At 38.1% G+C, this 19,285-nt stretch overlaps 1 protein-coding gene and 1 pseudogene across 1 annotated transcript in view; one reads left to right on the plus strand and one right to left on the minus strand.

Annotated features, from left to right (window-relative positions):
* Window positions 1-19,285, plus strand: part of CATSPERB (cation channel sperm associated auxiliary subunit beta) — a 131,561-nt gene that overhangs the window by 18,394 nt on the left and 93,882 nt on the right. The window contains exon 5 of the mRNA XM_033850710.2: window positions 8,700-8,795. Within this exon, the coding sequence (XP_033706601.2) occupies window positions 8,700-8,795 (96 nt within the window). The remainder of the gene's footprint in view (window positions 1-8,699; window positions 8,796-19,285) is intronic.
* Window positions 6,743-7,896, minus strand: LOC109548092 (pyruvate dehydrogenase (acetyl-transferring) kinase isozyme 3, mitochondrial pseudogene; annotated as a pseudogene).

A 19,285-nucleotide genomic window follows, 5' to 3' on the forward strand; every position in this document is an offset into this window, starting at 1 on the left:
ATTTCAGAAATGCATTGATTCTAAGATCACCCAGGCAAGAACAAAGGTGATCTGAAAACTTAAGTATTTTATGGAAAGAGACCAAATTATCTCTGCCTATCTTGACACAACTTCTGGATTGAGTAAAAAGAAATATATTTGAGCTTATAATGTAATAGAAGAGAATGGTCTAATGTTAGTAATATGCTAGAAATCATGAAAGAAAATCTTAAGGGGGAAGGAGACCATATTTGCTCATTCACTTTTTACTCCTTAATCGTATCTTATTTGCTGCCATGCCATGAATTTGAGTATTATGTATCTGTAAAATCTTGGGAAGGGTAGTTTACGTAACATCAACAGCAAAGGTAGCAAAATAATCATCGTAATAGTAGTAGAACTTGCCGGTAGCATTTACTGAATTCTTATATTTTTAGCATGACTCTAAACACTTTACCTAACTAAATTCATTTATTACTCCATGTGTGTTAGTTACTATTGTTAGCTCCATTTTCGAATGTTTTAACTGAGGCCTATGGAGCCATATGGAGATTTGGTGATAGCTAGAAAGTGGTGAAGGCAGTTTGAAGTTTGAACTACCTAGAACTGTTGAAGGTAAAAAGAGTCCCTCCTTAATTTATACTTCACAATTTGTTCTTTTTTCATTTTAAAATAAGGTATAATTTACATTCAGTAAAATATACCCTTTTTAGTGCCTAGCTCTATAAGTTTTCACAGATGTATACAATTGTGTACTCATGAATCAAGATTTAGAACAATTCCATCATCCAATAAAATTAACCCCACCAGTAGTGAACTCTCTGTCTCGTGAACCCCAGGAACCACGGATCTGTTTTCTGTTCCTATTATTTTGTTTATTCCAGAGTCATATAAATGGAATCATCAAATATGTAGTCTTTTGAGTCTGGCTACTTTCACTTAGCATAATTCATTTGAGATTCACTATGTTGTAGTTTTTTCTGTTTTCTTACTGGGTAGTATTCCACTGTATGGATGTACTATAGTTTATTTTGTTGCAGGGCATTTGGATTTTTTCAGTTTTTGGCAATTATGAATAAAGCTGCTATAGGCATTCTCATACAGATTCTTGTGATGAACACAAATTTTTGTTGCATTTGGCTAATACCAGATAGTAGGTTTACTGTGTCATATGGTAAGTGTAAGTTTAACTGTATAAGAAATTATCAAACTATTTTCCAAAGTAGCAGTATCATTTTGCTTTCTCACCACCAGGTTATCTGGATCCATGCCAGCACTTAGTATATATAAGTGTGTGTGTATGTTTGTATACATGTATACATATACATTTATACATATATGTATATTTATACAATATGTATATATGTATACTTATATATAAATATATTTTAATATGTATAAATATGTAAGTTTTAATTTAGCCATTCTAATAGGTGTAGAGTGATATTTAATTATGGTTTTAATTTGCATTTCTCTGATAACTAATGACAACGAACAACCTTTTTTGTGCTTATTTGCCATTTGGTGAATTATCTATTCAAATCTTTTGCAAGTTCATTGTATGTTCTGGATACAACTCCTTTATCAGATATATGATTTATAAATATTTTCTCCTAGTCTATGGCTTGTATTTTTAATCTCTTAAGAATGTCCTTTGTAGATTAGAGTTTTTAATTTTGATGAAGTCTAATTTATCAGTTTTTTATTTTATGGATTGTACTTTTGGCATCATACCTAAGAAATCTTTGCCTAACCAACAAAAAAGTTCTCCTGTATTTACTTCTAGAAGTTTATGGTTCTAGGTTTTGTATTTAGGCCTATGACGGAATTTAAGTTAGTTTTTGTACATTATATGGACTGAGGGTAATTTGGGGGAAATATGGATATCCAATTATTCCACCGTCTTTGTTGTAAAAGCTATTTTGTGTCCACTGAGTTGCTATTTCTGGGCTCTCTATCCTTTACCAATGCCACACTTGATTACTTTAGCTTTATAAATAATAAGCTTATAATGAGTAATACTAACCCTTCAACTTTGATCTTTTTCTTTTGTTCTTTTAGTTCTTTTGTCTCTCCATGTAAATTTTACAATCAATTTGCTTAGTTCTACAAAAAATTCTGCTGTGATTTTTTTAATCTCAATCAGAATTGCATTGAATCTATAGATTAGTTTAGGGGGAACTGACGTCTTAACAATATTGAGTCTTCCAATCCATGGACACAGTATATCTCTCCATTTATTTACATCTCCTCTGATTTGTTTCATCAGGGTTTTGTCATTTTCAGCATAGAGATCTTGCATATACTTTAAGAAATTTATATCTAAGTATTTCATGGGTTTGATGTTACTTTAAATGGTTTTTTTTTTTTTTTTTTCCGGTACGTGGGCCTCTCATTGTTGTGGCCTCTCCCGTTGCGGAGCACAGGCTCCGGATGCACAGGCTCAGCGGCCATGGCTCACAGGCCTAGCCGCTCCGCGGCATGTGGGATCTTCCCAGACCAGGGCACGAACCCGTGTCCCCTGCGTCGGCAGGCGGACTCTCAACCACTGTGCCACCAGGGAAGCCCTAAATGGTTATTTTTAATATTTTAATTTCCAATTGTTCATTAATAATATGTAAATATGTAATTGATTTTTGTAGATTGACCTTATATCTTGCAACTTTGTTAAATTCACTTATTAGTTCTAGTAGTCTTTTGTATATTCTTTGGGATTTTCTACATGGATAAACATCCACCTAGAAATAGGGATAATTTTATATATTTCTTCCATTCTAATATGATTCATTTTATTTATTTATATATGTATTTACTTACGTACTTACTTGTTTATCTTTGCCTTATTGTGCTGGTGGGATCTCCAGTACAATGTTGAATAGGAATGGTGAGAGAGGATATCTCTGCCTTGTTTCCAACTTTAGGGAGAGAATATTCAGCCTTTCCTCATTAAGTATGATGTTATCTGTAAGTATTTTGCAGATGCCTCTTATCAGGTTAAGGAAGTTCCCTTCCATTCCTAGTTTGCTGAGTTCAAGAATTGGTGTTGAATTCTGTTAAATGCTCTTTCTGCATCTATTGAGATGATTATGAGGATTTTCTTCTTTCATCCCATGATATGAAGAATTCCATTGATTCGTTTTTGAATTCTCAACCAGCCTTGCAATCCTAGGATAAACAACTCTTAGTTACGATGCATTATCCTTTTTGTGTATTGCTGGACTCATTTGGCTAGTGGGTTCTTGGGGTTATCAGTCTGGAGTTTTATTTTCTTGTAATACCTTTATCTCCTTTCGGTATCAGGTAATGCTGTCTTTATCAAATGAGTTGCTTAGCTGCTGCTGCTGATGAACGCTGGGGGCGGTGCTCAGCTTTAAGCTGAAAACCAAGGGCACACAGGGCTTTGGGCAGGAGTTGAGGGAGCCCAGCACAGGTGATACCAGACTTGAGTTCATACTGAGCTTAAGAAACTTTAGAATCTTCATTGCCCTGGGGAACCTTCCATGAGTCCCACAGGATCCTGCTGTTGGCTCTTGAGCCCCAGATATGGAACCCGGAAGACACGCGCTTCAGACACCAAGTCTCCATTCCTCTGTTCCCTACGAGTTCAAGAATGTTTTTGACAGGAAAGCCAAGCCAGTGACCTTTTCAGAAAACCCAGGCTCGTGGTGGGTGGGAAAACGTTGATGCACATGGTTTTCCAGCCACATCACTGTTTTCATTTCAAAGGTATTTCCACTTTGATTTCTGAACTGAAATGCTGTCTATAAGGAGTATCAGGAGGGCTCGTGTGAGGGGCTGATAACACTGCATTCTCCATAGACAAAAGGACTTATCTAGATCGTTTTAATTGTGTTGGAATCCGTCTTCCAACAAGCTTTTACTAGAAAGTTGTTTCTATTTCTTGATTTTCTTTTAAATAATCATCTTTTGGTCTGAATTACACAGATTTTTAAAAATCGTTTTTATCCAGGAATCTGAGCAGAAAATTTAATTTCTGAGTTTCATGGTAGCCTCTTTATTGGACAGTGTTTATGAGTAAGGAACAAGTTCATTGTTTCTGGGTGTGACAGCAGTGCTGGGACCAGCAGGGATCCCTTTGTCTACATTCCTTCCTGGTGGGATCTGGCTCTGCTTGCCAGGTGGGGTCGTCTCCAGGACTTTAAGAGTGAAGTATTGCTGATTCCCATGAAAACAGTTGGCAGATGCAGACAGGGGTGTTTTGAGAAATTTTGCCTTGCCTTGCTTGAAGCCCTCTGTTAAATAAGGGAAATTTGGGGGCTATTAGCTATACAATTGCTAGAATGAAAGTGACTTATGTGGTGATATTGGCTCTGAGTTCTAAAAGCTTGGGTTTCTGGATCTGCTTTTTAAGTGGGTGAATTCAAGGTGGGAAAACAATGAGCCTCATTCTAGGAAATATGGCGTTTTGCACAGAAGCTTCTTTCAAAGGGAGTCCTGGTTTAATTGCCAAACTGAAACGAAGGTGGGCGCTGTCCATAATCTCAAAGGTGTTTGATTTGCTTGTGGTTTTTGAAATCCTGACTGGTAGGTAAACCTGGTCAGAGGACAAAGTAAGTATGTAGGCTTTTAGATCTAAATTGCATTGAAATAAAGCTCATTTCTAAAAAAGGGAAATACGTAAATAAATATGAGTTGAGAAGAGTTCCCTCCTATATTATGGAAGAATTTTTGCAGAATTGGTATTGTTTTCACTAAATGTTTGGTGGGATTCACCAGTGGAGTTTTCTGGGCATGGAGTTTTCTCTGTGGGAAGGATTTTAACTACAAATTCAATTTCCTTAATAGATATGGGAATATTCAAGTTTTCTGTTTTTTCTGAAGTGATTTTCGGCAGTTTGTATCTTTCAAGGAACTTGTCCATTTCATCTAAATTGTTGAATTTGTAACTTACGTGTTTTTGTGATATTCTTTTATTAACCTTAAAGGGTCTATAGTGATGTGCCCTATTTCATCTTATTGATGTTTGCATCTTTATTTCCTTCTTGATTCATCTGGCGGAAGCTCATCAACATTATTGATCCTTTCAAAGAATCATCTTTAGATTTCATTGATTGTGATTATTGTTTTTCTGGTCTTCATTTCGTTGATTTCACTGTTTCATCCTTCTACTTCCTTTGGGATTCATTTGCTCCTTTTTTTCTAGTTTCTTAAGTTGGGGACCTTTCGATCAGCGGGTGGCAAACTACAGTTTGCAGACCAAATTTGGTCTGCTGCCTGTTTTTGTAAATAAGTTTTATTGGAGCACAGCTGTGCTCATTTATTTATGTTTTCTATAGCTGCTTCTTGGCTACCATGTAGAGTTGAAGTGTTGAGACAGAGACCACATGGTCCACAAAACCCCAAATATTTACTATTTGACACTTTGTAAGGCCAGTACTATCTTTTAATCCCTGCTTCAGATAATTGATTTGAGATCTTTTTAAATATATTTTACTACTATATATTTCTCTTTAGCACTGCTTTATCTGCATCTCATAAATTTTTATGTGTTTTCATTTTCTTTCAAAATATTTTCTAATTCCCCATGCCACTTTCTCTTTGACCTGTGGTTATTTAGAAATGTGTTGTAAAATGTCCATATATCTGGGGATTTTCCAGATCTTTCTGTTACTGATTTTTCTAGATTAATTCTGTTATGTTCTGAGAACATATTTTGTATAATCATTTGTTAAGATGGTTTTTATGGCCTATTTGGTGAATCTTCCCTGTGCACTTGAAAAAAATACTTACTTTGCTGTTTGTCACTGGAGTGCTCTATAAGTGTGGATTGGGTCAGTTGGTTGATAGTGTTATTCAGCTTTTCTATATCCTCACTCATTACTCAGTTATTTAGAGAGGAGAGTTGAAATATCCAACTATAATTGTTGATTTGTTTATTTCTCCTTTTAGTTTTATTAGGTTTTTGTTTGTTTGTCTGTTTGTTTTGGCCATGCTGCACAGCTTGTGGGATCTCATTTCCCCAACCAGGTATCGAACCTGGACCAATGCAGTGAAAGCCCGGAATCCTAACCACTAGACTGCCAGGGAAATCCCCAGTTTTATCAGCTTTTGATTCATGTATTTGGAAGCTCTGTTAGGCATGTGCACATTTAAGGCTGTCATACCTTTTCAGTGAATTGATCCCTTTATCATATGTATTTTTCCTCTTTATTCTTGATATTACCTTGATCTGAAGTCTCCTTTGTCAGATACTGATATAGCCATTACACCTTTCTTTTGATTAGTATTTGCATAAGATATATTTTTCATTCTTTTACCTTTTTTCCCCAAGACAACTTTTAGAATGCATTAAGCAACAGAATAGAAGTACACAAGTGAATTTTAAAGTAAAATCAGTGCATCAATGAGTGCGATCTAACACAAAAGTACAGATGCCTCACAATGGTGGAGGAAGGCATAAATCTAAACCAGAGATTGGAGGAGAGATGCATATAAGGGAGGAAGGACCTTGGCATACTGACTTATCAAGGTAGATTCAACTGATGTCTTTAACTTCCAAATACCTTGGTCCCTAATTGGTAGTCTGAGATAAGCATGATACTTGGTCACAAAGAGCAACAGTAGGTATCTGCTGTGTCTGGAAAGGGGAAGAAGTTCAGAATCCTGAAGAGACTGTGGACACTCAACTCTATAATAATGAGGTGGAGGGTATGAGGCTACAAGAACCATAGGGAGACTGCACTCTTCTATGTCAGGCACTAACCACACTGCAGCAAGGTACAATGAAAAGTTACTCAAGTTACTAGTTTAATGGAAGAACAGGAGTAGCTGTAGGAAGGACTCCATGGAAAACGTCCAGCTGATATAGAGAAAATAAATATTCGGTCAGTGGAATAACTATGGTGCTATTTTTCAGAATAGGTACCATCACCTTAGTCACTGATCTAATGGATGTGTCTTCTTAACCCAAAGTAACAAAGGTTTTAACAGCCAGATAGCCCTCTTTTCTGTAACTCTTGGTGCAGTTCTATTGTTGTTCTCACTGAGTTGTTAAATAGCATATGAAACAGATATGAGGTCACATAAACTACCTGAATAGGTTTGCCTGGAGCTTTGGCATTGACCTCTTCAACTTCCAGCTCTGGGTCTACCAGTTGACACTATCCACACAGTCTCTTGGCTGCTTCATATACATCTTTCACTGTATGAGCCACATTACAGGTGGGATTAATATTTCCTGTGTGTTTAGGATGAGCAGGGTTAGTATCACCACCAAACAGAAGTGTGTGCCAGTTAATATGCATGTGGAAAGAGATACAGTTGGTATAAAACCAATCCAGAAAATATTGGCTCTTACTTGCTGTTGAAACCCATACTTTCCCTTACATTCGATCACTCCATGTACCATTATAGGAACCACATTGTTGTTTCTATTTGTGATTTTTATCAAGACTTGTATAAAGTTATTTAAGACCTGTGGATTCTCAGTGCTCTTATTTTCATATTTCAGAAGTTCAAGAAAGCTATGCCTATACCAACTTTGAACCAGGCACAATGAAGGCCAGTTGTTACCCATCAGAAGATTGACTTCTCTCATTGTGTTGGCCAGTTGTGCAGGAAGCTCTTTTTGTAGAAACATATAGGATATTTTCTTATACCATTATCTTTCCCCCAATCCAGGTATTGCTTGATAAAGAGCAGTGACAGCAAGAAGCATAAATAGCACTTGATCTACTTATTTAGCTGTTTAAGCAGCCACTAGAAGAGCCATATCCTCGCCAGGGTGGTGCACAGATCCACCTAGAGGCCTGGATGGACATGAGGGCTTGTGTAGCTGAGTGTTCGGGTCAGGCATGTTCTTCGTGAGCACGCCCTGGTTTCAGCCTCGACTTATGGGTACAACTGCTGCAGCACCCAGGCTGAGTTCATCACCTTGGCTTCCCCAGGCCCACCCATTCTTTAACTTTTAACTCAGTTATGCTTTTGTATTTAAAGTGGGTTTCTTAGAGTTAGCATGTCTTTCAGTCTTGATTTTCACATCTAATCTGGAAATCTGTCTTTTAATTAGTATTTTTAGGCCATTTACATTTAATGCAATTTTTAGTATGGCTGTACTGACATCTACCATTAGGGTTTTTTCTATTCTATCTCTTCTGTTTTACTTTTCTTTTTCTTTCTTCATCCATATTAATTATTTTTTATGATTCTGTTTTGTCTCAACTATTGGTTTATTATTCTTTAAAGAAATTTTTTGGTGTTTGCCCTAGGGTTTATACTATTTATTTTATTTTATTTATTTATTTTTGGCCATGCCATGCAGTTTGTGGGATCTTAGTTCCCTGACCAGGGATTGAACCTGTGCCCTGGGCAGTGAAAGCGCAGAGTCCTAACCACTGGACCACCAGGGAATTCCTGATATACTAAATATTTTAATTCATCATGGTCTACTTTCAAAAAATATTATACCACTTCACCTGAGTGTCACAATTTGCTTCTTACCAAGCTACAAGAGCTCTCAGAGAAAAATTATAATCTAAAATATTATTGTCTGGGTTCATTGCTGTGTTGGTAAGGTCACTTCATAATTCTTTTTTCCTTATTTTATCATCAAAATGTTTGCTGGGAAAACATATATAAATGCAATCAAAATGATTGGGAAATAAAAGGTAATTATGGTTGGTAATGTTCATATAGTCTTAAATTTCACCAACGTGACATACAAAAAAATAGCTGATTGTTTGCCTTTTGTTTTCAAACAGATATTGCAGCTGTAGAAGAATGGTTAGTAAGGATCACTTTGCAACATGGATTAAATATTTATACTACTGAAGGAACACTATTGGATAGTGTTCGAGGTAAATGCCAGTAGATAAAAGTGAAGTGAAAATTTGTAATATTCTTTCAACAAACCTTGTAAGCTATGACACGCCAGACTCTGTGCTAAGTGCTGGAGATAGATAAATAAGAGATGATCATGACTCTTGAAGGGCTTACAATCTGATGAGGCAAAGAATTAAATACACATGGGTAATTGTTAATAGAGCTCAGTAAAGAGTGCTATAGAGGGCTTCCCTGGTGGCGCAGTGGTTGAGAGTCTGCCTGCCAATGCAGGGGACGCGGGTTCGTGCCCTGGTCCGGGAGGATCCCACATGCCGCGGAGCGGCTAGGCCCATGAGCCATGGCCGCTGAGCCTGCGCGTCCAGAGCCTGTGCTCCGCAATGGGAGAGGCCACAACAGTGAGAGGCCTGCATACCGCAAAAAAAAAAAAGAGTGTTATAGAAATATGGAAATATATGTTTTCTATAGCCATATTGGGGGGTCATCATAAACAATGGCTTTATAGAGTTAGTTTTTGCATTTTCTATAAAGATGTTATAGAAGATATTGTTTATTGCATCACAGTCTACTTTATGAGGACCATCAAGCAAAAAGTTTTGCTCAGTCTTAGTAAGAACATTTGTATTTCTTCATAAAAAAATTGGTTGTTTTAAGGTTATGAGCACTGAGGCATATAACTGACTAGGCTTTTCTTTTTCAATTGTCTGATCTATAGCCCAATTTTTGGGTCAGCCATAGTATATAGAAAAAAACCTCCATCCTGGAGTTTGTATTTATTCTCATTTTCCTCACCTTCCCTTTTTACATTTATTCTTTTGCACACACTTTGATATGGTGCTATGTAGAAGCCAGAGTAAAAATAAATATTTCATCTTATGGAAAGAAACACCTGGGTAGCTTTAAGAAAATAATGATTATTCAGGGCCAAAATGGTGAAGTAGGAAGACCCTGAACTCACCTCCTTCCATAGGCACACCAGAATTACAACTATTTACAGAGCAACTATCTATGAGAATGACCAGAAGACTAGCAAAAAAGATTTCCCGCAGCTAAGCAAATAAAGAAGGAACCAAAATATAATGAGTGGGAGGGGTAGAGACACTGTATAGTCAAGACCAACATCCCCAGGTAGGCAACCCACAAATGAGAGGATAATCACACTTTCAGAGGTCCTCCCTAAGGAGCAAGGGGTCCAAACCTTACATTAGGCTCCCTAGACCAGGGGTCCTGCACTGGGAAGACAAGCTCCTGGAACATCTGGCTTTGATAGCTAGTGGGGCTTGTGTGTGGGAGAGCCAGAGAGCTGTGAGAAACAGAGACTCTGCTCTGAAAGGGCACACACGAAATCTAACATGCTCTGAGTCTCAGTGCAGAGGCAGTAATTTGAAAAGAGTCTGGGTCAGACTTACTTAAGAGATCATCAACTTAAAATAATCATGTATATTATCATGTAAATAATAATGTACGTAGGTTGTTATATATGAACCTCATGGTACCCACAAACCAAAAACCTATGATGGATAAACAAAAAAGAGAAATGAATCCAAATATAACACTAAAGATAGTCATCAGGCACAAGGGAAGAGAGCAAAAGAAGAAGAGAGGAACAGAAAAAAGAAAAAAACCCACAAAACCAGAAAACAACGAACAAAATGGTAATAAGTATATACGTTTCAATAATTTTGCTTTAAATGCAAATGGACTAAATGCTCCAATAAAAACACAGTGGCTCAATGGATTAAAAAACAAAAACACGAGAATTCACATTGTTAAAATGACCATACTGCCCAAAGCAATCTACAGATTCAATGCAATCACTGTCAGAATACTAATGGTGTGGGGGAACTTCAAGACAGAGGAGGAGTAAGATATGGAGATCACCTTCCTCCCCACAAATACATCAAAAATACATCTCATGTGGAACAACTCCTACAGAACACCTACTGAACACTGGCAGAAGACCTCAGACTTCCCGAAAGGCAATAAACTCCCCACGTACCTGAGTAGGGCAGAAGAAAAAAGGAAAAACAGAGACAAAAGAGTAAGAATGAGACTTGCACCTCTGGGAGGGAGCTGTGAAGGAGGAAAAGTTTCCACACACTAGGAAGCCCCTTCACTGGTGGAGATGGGGGATGGGCGGTGGGGAAGCTTCGGAGCCACGGAGGAGAGCATAGCAACAGGGGTGCAGAGGGCAAAGCAGAGAGATTCCCACACAGAGGATCGGTACCGACCAGCACTCACCAGCCCAAGAGGCTTGTCTGCTCACCCGCTCGGGCAGGTGGGGGCTGAGAGCTGAGGCTCGGGCTTTGGAGGTCAGATCCCAGGGATAGGACTGGGGTTGGCTGAGTGAACACAGCCTGAAGGGGGCTAGTGTGACACAGCTAGCCAGGAGGGAGTCTGGGAAAAACTCTGGACTGCCCAAGAGGCGAGAGATCATTGTTTCAGGGAGCATGAGGAGAGGGGATTCAGAGCACCACCTAATGGAGCTCCAGAGATGGCACGAGCTGTGGCTATCAGTGCAGACACCAGAGATGGGCATGAGACGCTAAGGCTGCTGCTGCAGCCACAAAGAAGCCTGTGTACAAGCACAGGTCACTCTCCACACCTCCCCTCCCGGGAGCCTGTGCAGCCCGCCACTGCCAGGGTCCCGTGATCCAGGGACAACTTCCCTGGGAGAACGCACGGCACACCTCAGGTTGTTACAATGTCATGCCAGCCTCTCCCGCCACAGGCTCGCCCCACATTCCATACCTCTCCCTCCCCCAAGCCTGAGTGAGCCGAGCCCCCTAATCAGCTGCTATTTTAACCCTGTCCTGTCTGGGTGGGGAACAGATGCCCTCAGACGACCTACACGCAGAGGCAGGGCCAAATCCAAAGCTGAACCCTGGGAGCTGTGAGAACAAAGAAGACAAAGGGAAATTACTCCCAGCAGCCACAGGAGCAGCAGATTAAATCTCCACAACTTCATATACCCTGCATCTGTGGAATACCTGAATAGACAACGAATCATCCCAAAATTGAGGCAGTAGACTTTGGCAGAAACTGTAGACTTGGGGTTTGCTTTCCTCATCTAATTTGTTTCTGGCTTTATGTTTATCTTAGTTTAGTATTTAGAGCTTATTATCATTGGTAGATTTGTGCATTTATTTGGTTGCTCACTTCCTTTTATATATATATATTTTTTCCTTTTTCTCTTTTTCTGAGTGTGTATGTGTATGTTTCTTTGTGTGACTTTTGTCTGTATAGCTTTGCTTTTACCATTTGTACGAGGGTTCTCTCTGGGTTTTTTTTTTTTTTGTTGTTTGTTTTGTATAGTTTTTAGCACTTGTTATCACTGGTGGATTAGTTTTTTGGTTTGGTTGCTCCCTCTTTTTGTTTTATTACTTTTTAATTTTTTTATCTTTAACAATATTTTTTATCTTAATAACTTCATTTTATTTTTCTTTCTTTCTTTCTGTCTCTTTTTTTTCTCCCTTTTCTTCTGAGCCATGTGTCTGACAGGGCCTTGGTCCTCCGGCTGGGTGTCAGGCCTGAGCCTCTGAGGTAGGAGAGCCGGGTTCAGGACATTGGTCCGCCAGAGACCTCACAGCCCCACGTAATATCAAACAGCGAAAGCTCTCCCAGAGATTTCCATCTCAGCACTAAGACCCAGCTCTATTCAATAACCATCCAGCTACAGTGCTGGACACCCTATGCCAAACAACTAGCAACACAGGAACACAACCCCACCCATTAGCATAGAGGCTGCCTAAAATCATAATAAGTTCACAGGCACCCCAAAACACATCACTGGACTTGGTCCTGCCCAACAGAAAGAAAAGATCCAACCTCATCCTCCAGAACACAGTCACCAGTCCCCTCCACAAGAAAACCTACACAACCCACTGAACCAACCTTACCCACTGGGGGCAGACACCAAAAACAACAGGAACTACAAACCTGCATCCTGCGAAAAGGAGACCCCAAACACAGTAAGTTAAGCAAAATGAGAAGACAGAGAAAGACACAGCAGATGAAGGAGCAAGGTAAAAAGCCCACCAGACCAAACAAATGAAGAGGAGATAGGCAGTCTACCTGAAAAAGAATTCAGAGTAATGATAGTAAAGATGATCCAAAATGCTAGAAATAGAATGGAGAAAATACAAGAAATGTTTAACAAGGACCTAGAAGAACTAAAGAGCAAACAAACAATGATGAACAACAGAATAAATGAAATTAAAAATTCTCTAGAAGGAATCAATAGCAGAATAACTGAGAAAGAAGAGTGGATAAGTGACCTGGAAGATAAAATAGTGGAAATAACTACCACAGAGCAGTATAAAGAAAAAAGAATGAAACGAATTGAGGACAGTCTCAGAGACCTCTGGGACAACAATAAACGCACAAACATTTGAATTATAGGGGTCCCAGAAGAAGAGGAAAAAAAAGGGACTGAGAAAATATTTGAAGAGATTATAGTTGAAAACTTCCCTAATATGGGAAAGGAAATACTGAATCAAGTCCAGGAAGCACAGAGAGTCCCATACAGAATAAATCCAAGGAGAAACACTCCAAGACACATATTAATCAAACTATCAAAAATTAAATACAAAGAAAAAATATTGAAAGCAGCAAGGGAAAAACAACAAATAATATACAAGGGAATCCCCATAACGTTAACAGCTGATCTTTCAGCAGAAATGCTGCAAGCCAAAAGGGAGTGGCAGGGCATATTTAAAGTGATGAAAGGGAAAAACCTACAACCAAGATTACCCAGCAAGGTACTCATTCAGATTAGACTGAGAAATTAAAACCTTTACAGACAAGCAAAAGCTAAGAATTCAGCAACACCAAACCAGCTTTACAACACATGCTAAAGGAACTTCTCTAGGCAGGAAACACAACAGAAGGGAAAGACCTACAATAACAAACCCAAAACGATTAAGAAAATGGTAATAAGAACATACATATTGATAACTACCTTAAATGTAAATGGATTAAATGTTCCAACCAAAAGATATAGACTGGCTGAATGCATACAAAAACAAGACCCATATATATGCTGTCTACAAGAGACCCACTTCAGACCTAGGGACACATACAGACTGAAAGTGAGGGGATGGAAAAAGATATTCCATGCAAATGGAAATCAAAAGAAAACTGGAGTAGCAATTCTCATATCAGACAAAATAGACTTTAAAATAAAGACTATTACAAGAGACAAAGAAGGACAGTACATAATGATCAAGGGATCAATCCAAGAAGAAGATATAACAATTGTAAATATTTATGCACCTGACATAGGAGCACCTCAATAAATAAGGCAAATGCTAACAGCCGTAAAAGGGAAAATTGACAGGAACACAATCATAGTAGGGGACTTTTAACATCCCACTTTCACCAATGGACAGATCATCCAAAATGAAAATAAATAAGGAAACACAAGCTTTAAATGATACATTAAACAAGGTGGACTTAATTGATGTTTGTAGGACATTCTATCCAAAAACAATAGAATTCACTTTCTTCTCAAGTACTCATGGAACATTCTCCAGGATAGATCATATCTTGGGTCAAAAATCAAGCCTTGGTAAATTTAAGAAAATTGAAATCATATCAAGTATCTTTTCTGACCACAACACTATGAGAATAGATATCAATTACAGGAAAAAATCTGTAAAAAATACAAACACGTGTAAGCTAAACAGTACACTACTAAATAACCATGAGATCACTGAAGAAATCAAAGAGGAAATAAAAAAATACCTAGAAACAAATGACAATGAAAACATGCCAACCGAAAACCTATGGGAGGCAGCAAAACCAGTTCTAAGAGGGAAGTTTATAGCAATACAATTCTACCTCAAGAAACAGGGAAAATCTTAAATAAGCAACCTAACCTTACATATAAAGCAATTAGAGAGAGAATAATAAAAAATAAAAGTTAGCACGAGGAAATAAATCATAAAGATCAGATCAGAAATAAATGAAAAAGAAATGAAGGAAATGATAGCAAAGATCAATAAAACTGAAATCAGGTTCTTTGAGAAGTTAAACAAAATTCGTAAACCATTAGCCAGACTCATCAAGAAAAAATGGAAGACTGAAATCAACAGAATTAGAAATGAAAAAGGAAAAGTAACAACTGACACTGCAGAAATACAAAGGATCATGAGAGATTACTACAAGCAACTATTTGCTAATAAAATGGACAACCTGGAAGAAATGGACAAATTCTCAGAAAAGCACAACCTTCCGAGACTTAACCAGGAAGAAATAGAAAATATGAACAGACCAATCACAAGCACTGAAATTGAAACTGTGATTAAAAATCTTCCAACAAACAAAAACCCAGGACCAGATGGATTCACAGGTGAATTCTATCAAACATTTACAGAAGAGTTAACACCTATCCTTCTCAAACTCTTCAAAAATATAGCAGAGGAAGGAACACTCCCAAACTCATTCTACGAGGCCACCATCACCCTGATACCAAAACCAGACAAAGATATCACAAAAAAAGAAAACTACAAGGCTTCCCTAGTGGTGCAGTGGTTGAGAGTCCGCCTGCCAAAGCAGGGGACACGGGTTCGTGACCCGGTCTGGGAAGATCCCACATGCCGCGGAGCAGCTGGGCCCGTGAGCCATGGCCGCTGAGCCTGTGCGTCCACAGCCTGTGCTCTGCAACGGGAGAGGCCACAACAGTGAGAGGCCCATGTACTGCAAAAAAAAAAAAGAAAGAAAGAAAACTACAGGCCAATATCACTGATGAACATAAATGCAAAAATCCTCAACAAAATGCTAGCAAACAGGATCCAACAACACAGTAAAAGGATCATACACCATGATCAAGTGGGGTTTATCCCAGGAATGCAAGGATTCTTCAATATATGGAAATCAATCAATGTGATAAACCATATTAACAAATTGAAGGATAAAAACCATATGACCATCTCAATAGGTGCAGAAAAAGCTTTTGACAAAATTCAACACCGATTTATGGTAAAAGCCCTCCAGAAAGTAAGCATAGAATGAACTTATCTCAACATAATAAAGGCCATATATGACAAACACACAGCCAACATTGTTCTCAATGGTGAACAACTGAAACCATTTCCACTAAGATCAGGAACAAGACAAGGTTGCCTACTCTCACCACTATTATTCAACATAGCTTTGGAAGTTTTAGCCACAGCAATCAGAGAAGAAAAAGAAATAAAAGGCATCCAGATCGGAAAAGAAGAAGGAAAACTGTCACTGTTTGCAGATGACATGATACTATACATAGAGAATCCTAAAGATGCTACCAGAAAACTACTAGAGCTAATCAGTGATTTTCATAGAGTTGCAGGATACAAAATTAAGCACAGAAATCTCCTGCATTCCTATACACTAATGATGAAAAATCTGTAAGAGAAATTAAGGAAACACTCGCATTTACCACTGCAACAAAAAGAATAAAATATCTAGGAATAAACCTACCTAAGGAGACAAAAGACCTGTATGCAGAAAACTATAAGACACTGACGAAAGAAATTAAAGATGATATAAATAGATGGAGAGATATACCATTTTCTTGGATTGGAAGAATCAACATTGTGACATTGTGAAAATGACTATACCCAAAGTAATCTACAGATTCAATGCAATCCCTATCAAACTACCAATGGCATTTTTCACAGAACTAGAACAAAAAATTGCACAATTTGTATGGAAACACAAAAGACCCTGAATAGCCAAAGCAATCTTGAGAAAGAAAGACGGAGCTGGAGGATTGTGGCTCCCTGACTTCAGACTATACTACAAAGCTACAGTAATCAAGACAGTATGGTACTGGCATGAAACAGAAGTATACATCAATGGAACAGGATAGAAAGCCCAGAGATAAACCCATGCACCTAAAGTCACCTTATTTTTGATAAAGGAGGCAAGAATATACAATGGAGAAAAGACAGTCTCTTCAATAAGTGGTGCTGGGAAAATTGTACAGCTACATGTAAAAGAATGAAATTAGAACACTCCCTAACACCATGCACAAAAATAAACTCAAAATGGATTAAAGACCTAAAGGTAAGGCCAGAGAGTATAAAACCCTTCAAGGAAAACATAGGCAAAACACTCTATGACATAAATCACAGCAAGATCCTTTTTGAGCCACCTCCTAGAGAAATGGAAATAAAAACAAAAATAAACAAATGGGACCTAATGAAACTTAAAATCTTTTGCACAGCAAAGGAAACCATAAACAAGATGAAAAGACAACCCTCAGAATGGGGGGAAATATTTGCAAACGAAGCAACGACCAAAGGATTAAACTCCAAAATATACAAGCAGCTCATACAGCTCAATATCAAAAAAAAAAAAAAAACACAACCCAATCCAAAACTGGGCAGAAGACCTAAATCGACATTTCTCCGACGAAGATATACAGATTGCCAACAAACACATGAAAGGATGCTCAGTATCACTAATCATTAGAGAAATGCAAATGAAAACTACAGAAAGGTATCACCTCACACTGGTCAGAATGGCCATCATCAAAAACTCTACAAACAGTAAATGCTGGAGAGGGTGTGGAGAAAAGGGAACCCTTTTGCACTGTTGGTAGGAATGTAAATTGGTACAGCCACTATGGAGAACAGTATGGAGGTTCCTTAAAAAACTAAAAATAGAACTACCATATGACCCAGCAATCCCACTACTGGGTATATACCCTGAGAAAACCATAATTCAAAAAGAGTCATGTCCCACAATGTTCATTGCAGCTCTATTTACAATAGCCAGGACATGGAAGCAACCTAAGTGTCCATCAACAGATGAATGGATAAAGAAGATGTGGCACATATATACAATGGAATATTACTCAGCCATAAAAAGAAATGAAATTGAGTTATTTATAGTTAGGTGGTGGACCTAGAGTCTGTCATACAGAGTGAAGTAAGTCAGAAAGAGAAAATCAAATACCGTATGCTGACACATATATATGGAATCTAAAAAAAAAAAAAATGTTTCTGAAGAACCTAGGGGCAGGACAAGATAAAGATACCAATGTAGAGAATGGACTTGAGGACACGGGGAGGGGGAAGGGTAACCTGGGATAAAGTGAGAAGAGTGGCATGGACATATATACACTACCAAATGTAAAATAGATAGCTAGTGGGAAGCAGCTGCATTCACAGGGAGAACAGCTTGGTGTTTTGTGACTACCTAGAGAGGTGGGATTGGGAGTGTGGGAGGGAGATGCAAGAGGGAGGAGATATGGGGATATATGTATATGTATAGCTGATTCACTTTGTTATACAGCAGAAACTAACACACCATTGTAAAGCAATTATACTCCAATAAAGATGTTTAAAAAAAATAGTAATGGCATTTTTCACAGAAGTAGAACAAGTAATTTTAAAATATATATGGAAACACAAAAGACCCTGAATAGCCCAAACAATCTTTTTTTTTAAACATGTTTATTGGAGTATAATTGCTTTACAATGTTGTGTTAGTTTCTGCTTTATCACAAAGTGAATCAGCTATATGTATACATATTTCTCCATTAAAACAATCTTGAGAAGAACAATGCTAGAGGTATCATGCTCCTTGATTTTAAATTGTTGTACTGTAAAGTTATAGTAACTAAAACTGTGGTACTGGCTCAAAAATCAGACACATAGAGCAATGGAACAGAATCAAGAGTCCAGAAATGAATCTACACTTATGCATTCAATGCATCTACCGAACAAAAAAGGAGGCAAGAATGTACAGTGGGGGAGAAGACAGCTTCTTCAATAATTAGTTTTGGGAAAATTGGTAAGCTACAGGCAAAAGAATCAAACTGGACTAATTTCTCACACCTTATACAAAAATAACTGAAAATGGATTAAAGACTTAAATGTAAGACCTGAAACCATAAAACTCCTAGAGAAAAACGTAGGCAGTACAGACTTTGACATCAGTTGTAGCAGTCTTTTTTTGGATCTTTCTCCTCACACAAGGGAAACCAAAGCCAAAAACAAATGGGACCACATCAGCTATTGTAAAAGGCTTTTGCACCGCGAAGGAAATTATCAACAAAACCAAAAGCCTACTGAATGGGAGAAGATATTTGCAAATGATATATCTGATAAGGTGTTAACATCTAAAATATACAAATAACTCATACAGCTCAACATAAAAAAAAAATGAAAAACCTGATTTTAAAAATGGGCAGAAGAACTGAACAGACATTTTTCCAAAAAAGACATGCAGATGGCCAACAAGCACATGAAAAGATGCTCAACATCATTGATCATCAGGGAAGTGCAACTCAGAACTACAGTGAGCTATCACCTCACACCTGTCTGAATGACTATTATTGTAGAGTCAAGACGTAACAAGTGTTGGCAAGGCTGTGGAAAAAAGGGACCCTTGTGCACTGTTGATGGGAATGTAAATCGGTCCGGCCACCGTGGAGAATGAATAATTCTTAAAGGTTGCAGCTGCAGAGAGGAGGCCAGTGTCGTCGGGGCACAGTAAATGACAGAGTGGTGTGGGG

This window comes from Tursiops truncatus, chromosome 2 (assembly GCF_011762595.2).
Source record: "Tursiops truncatus isolate mTurTru1 chromosome 2, mTurTru1.mat.Y, whole genome shotgun sequence".
Classification (NCBI taxonomy): Eukaryota; Metazoa; Chordata; class Mammalia; order Artiodactyla; family Delphinidae; genus Tursiops; species Tursiops truncatus.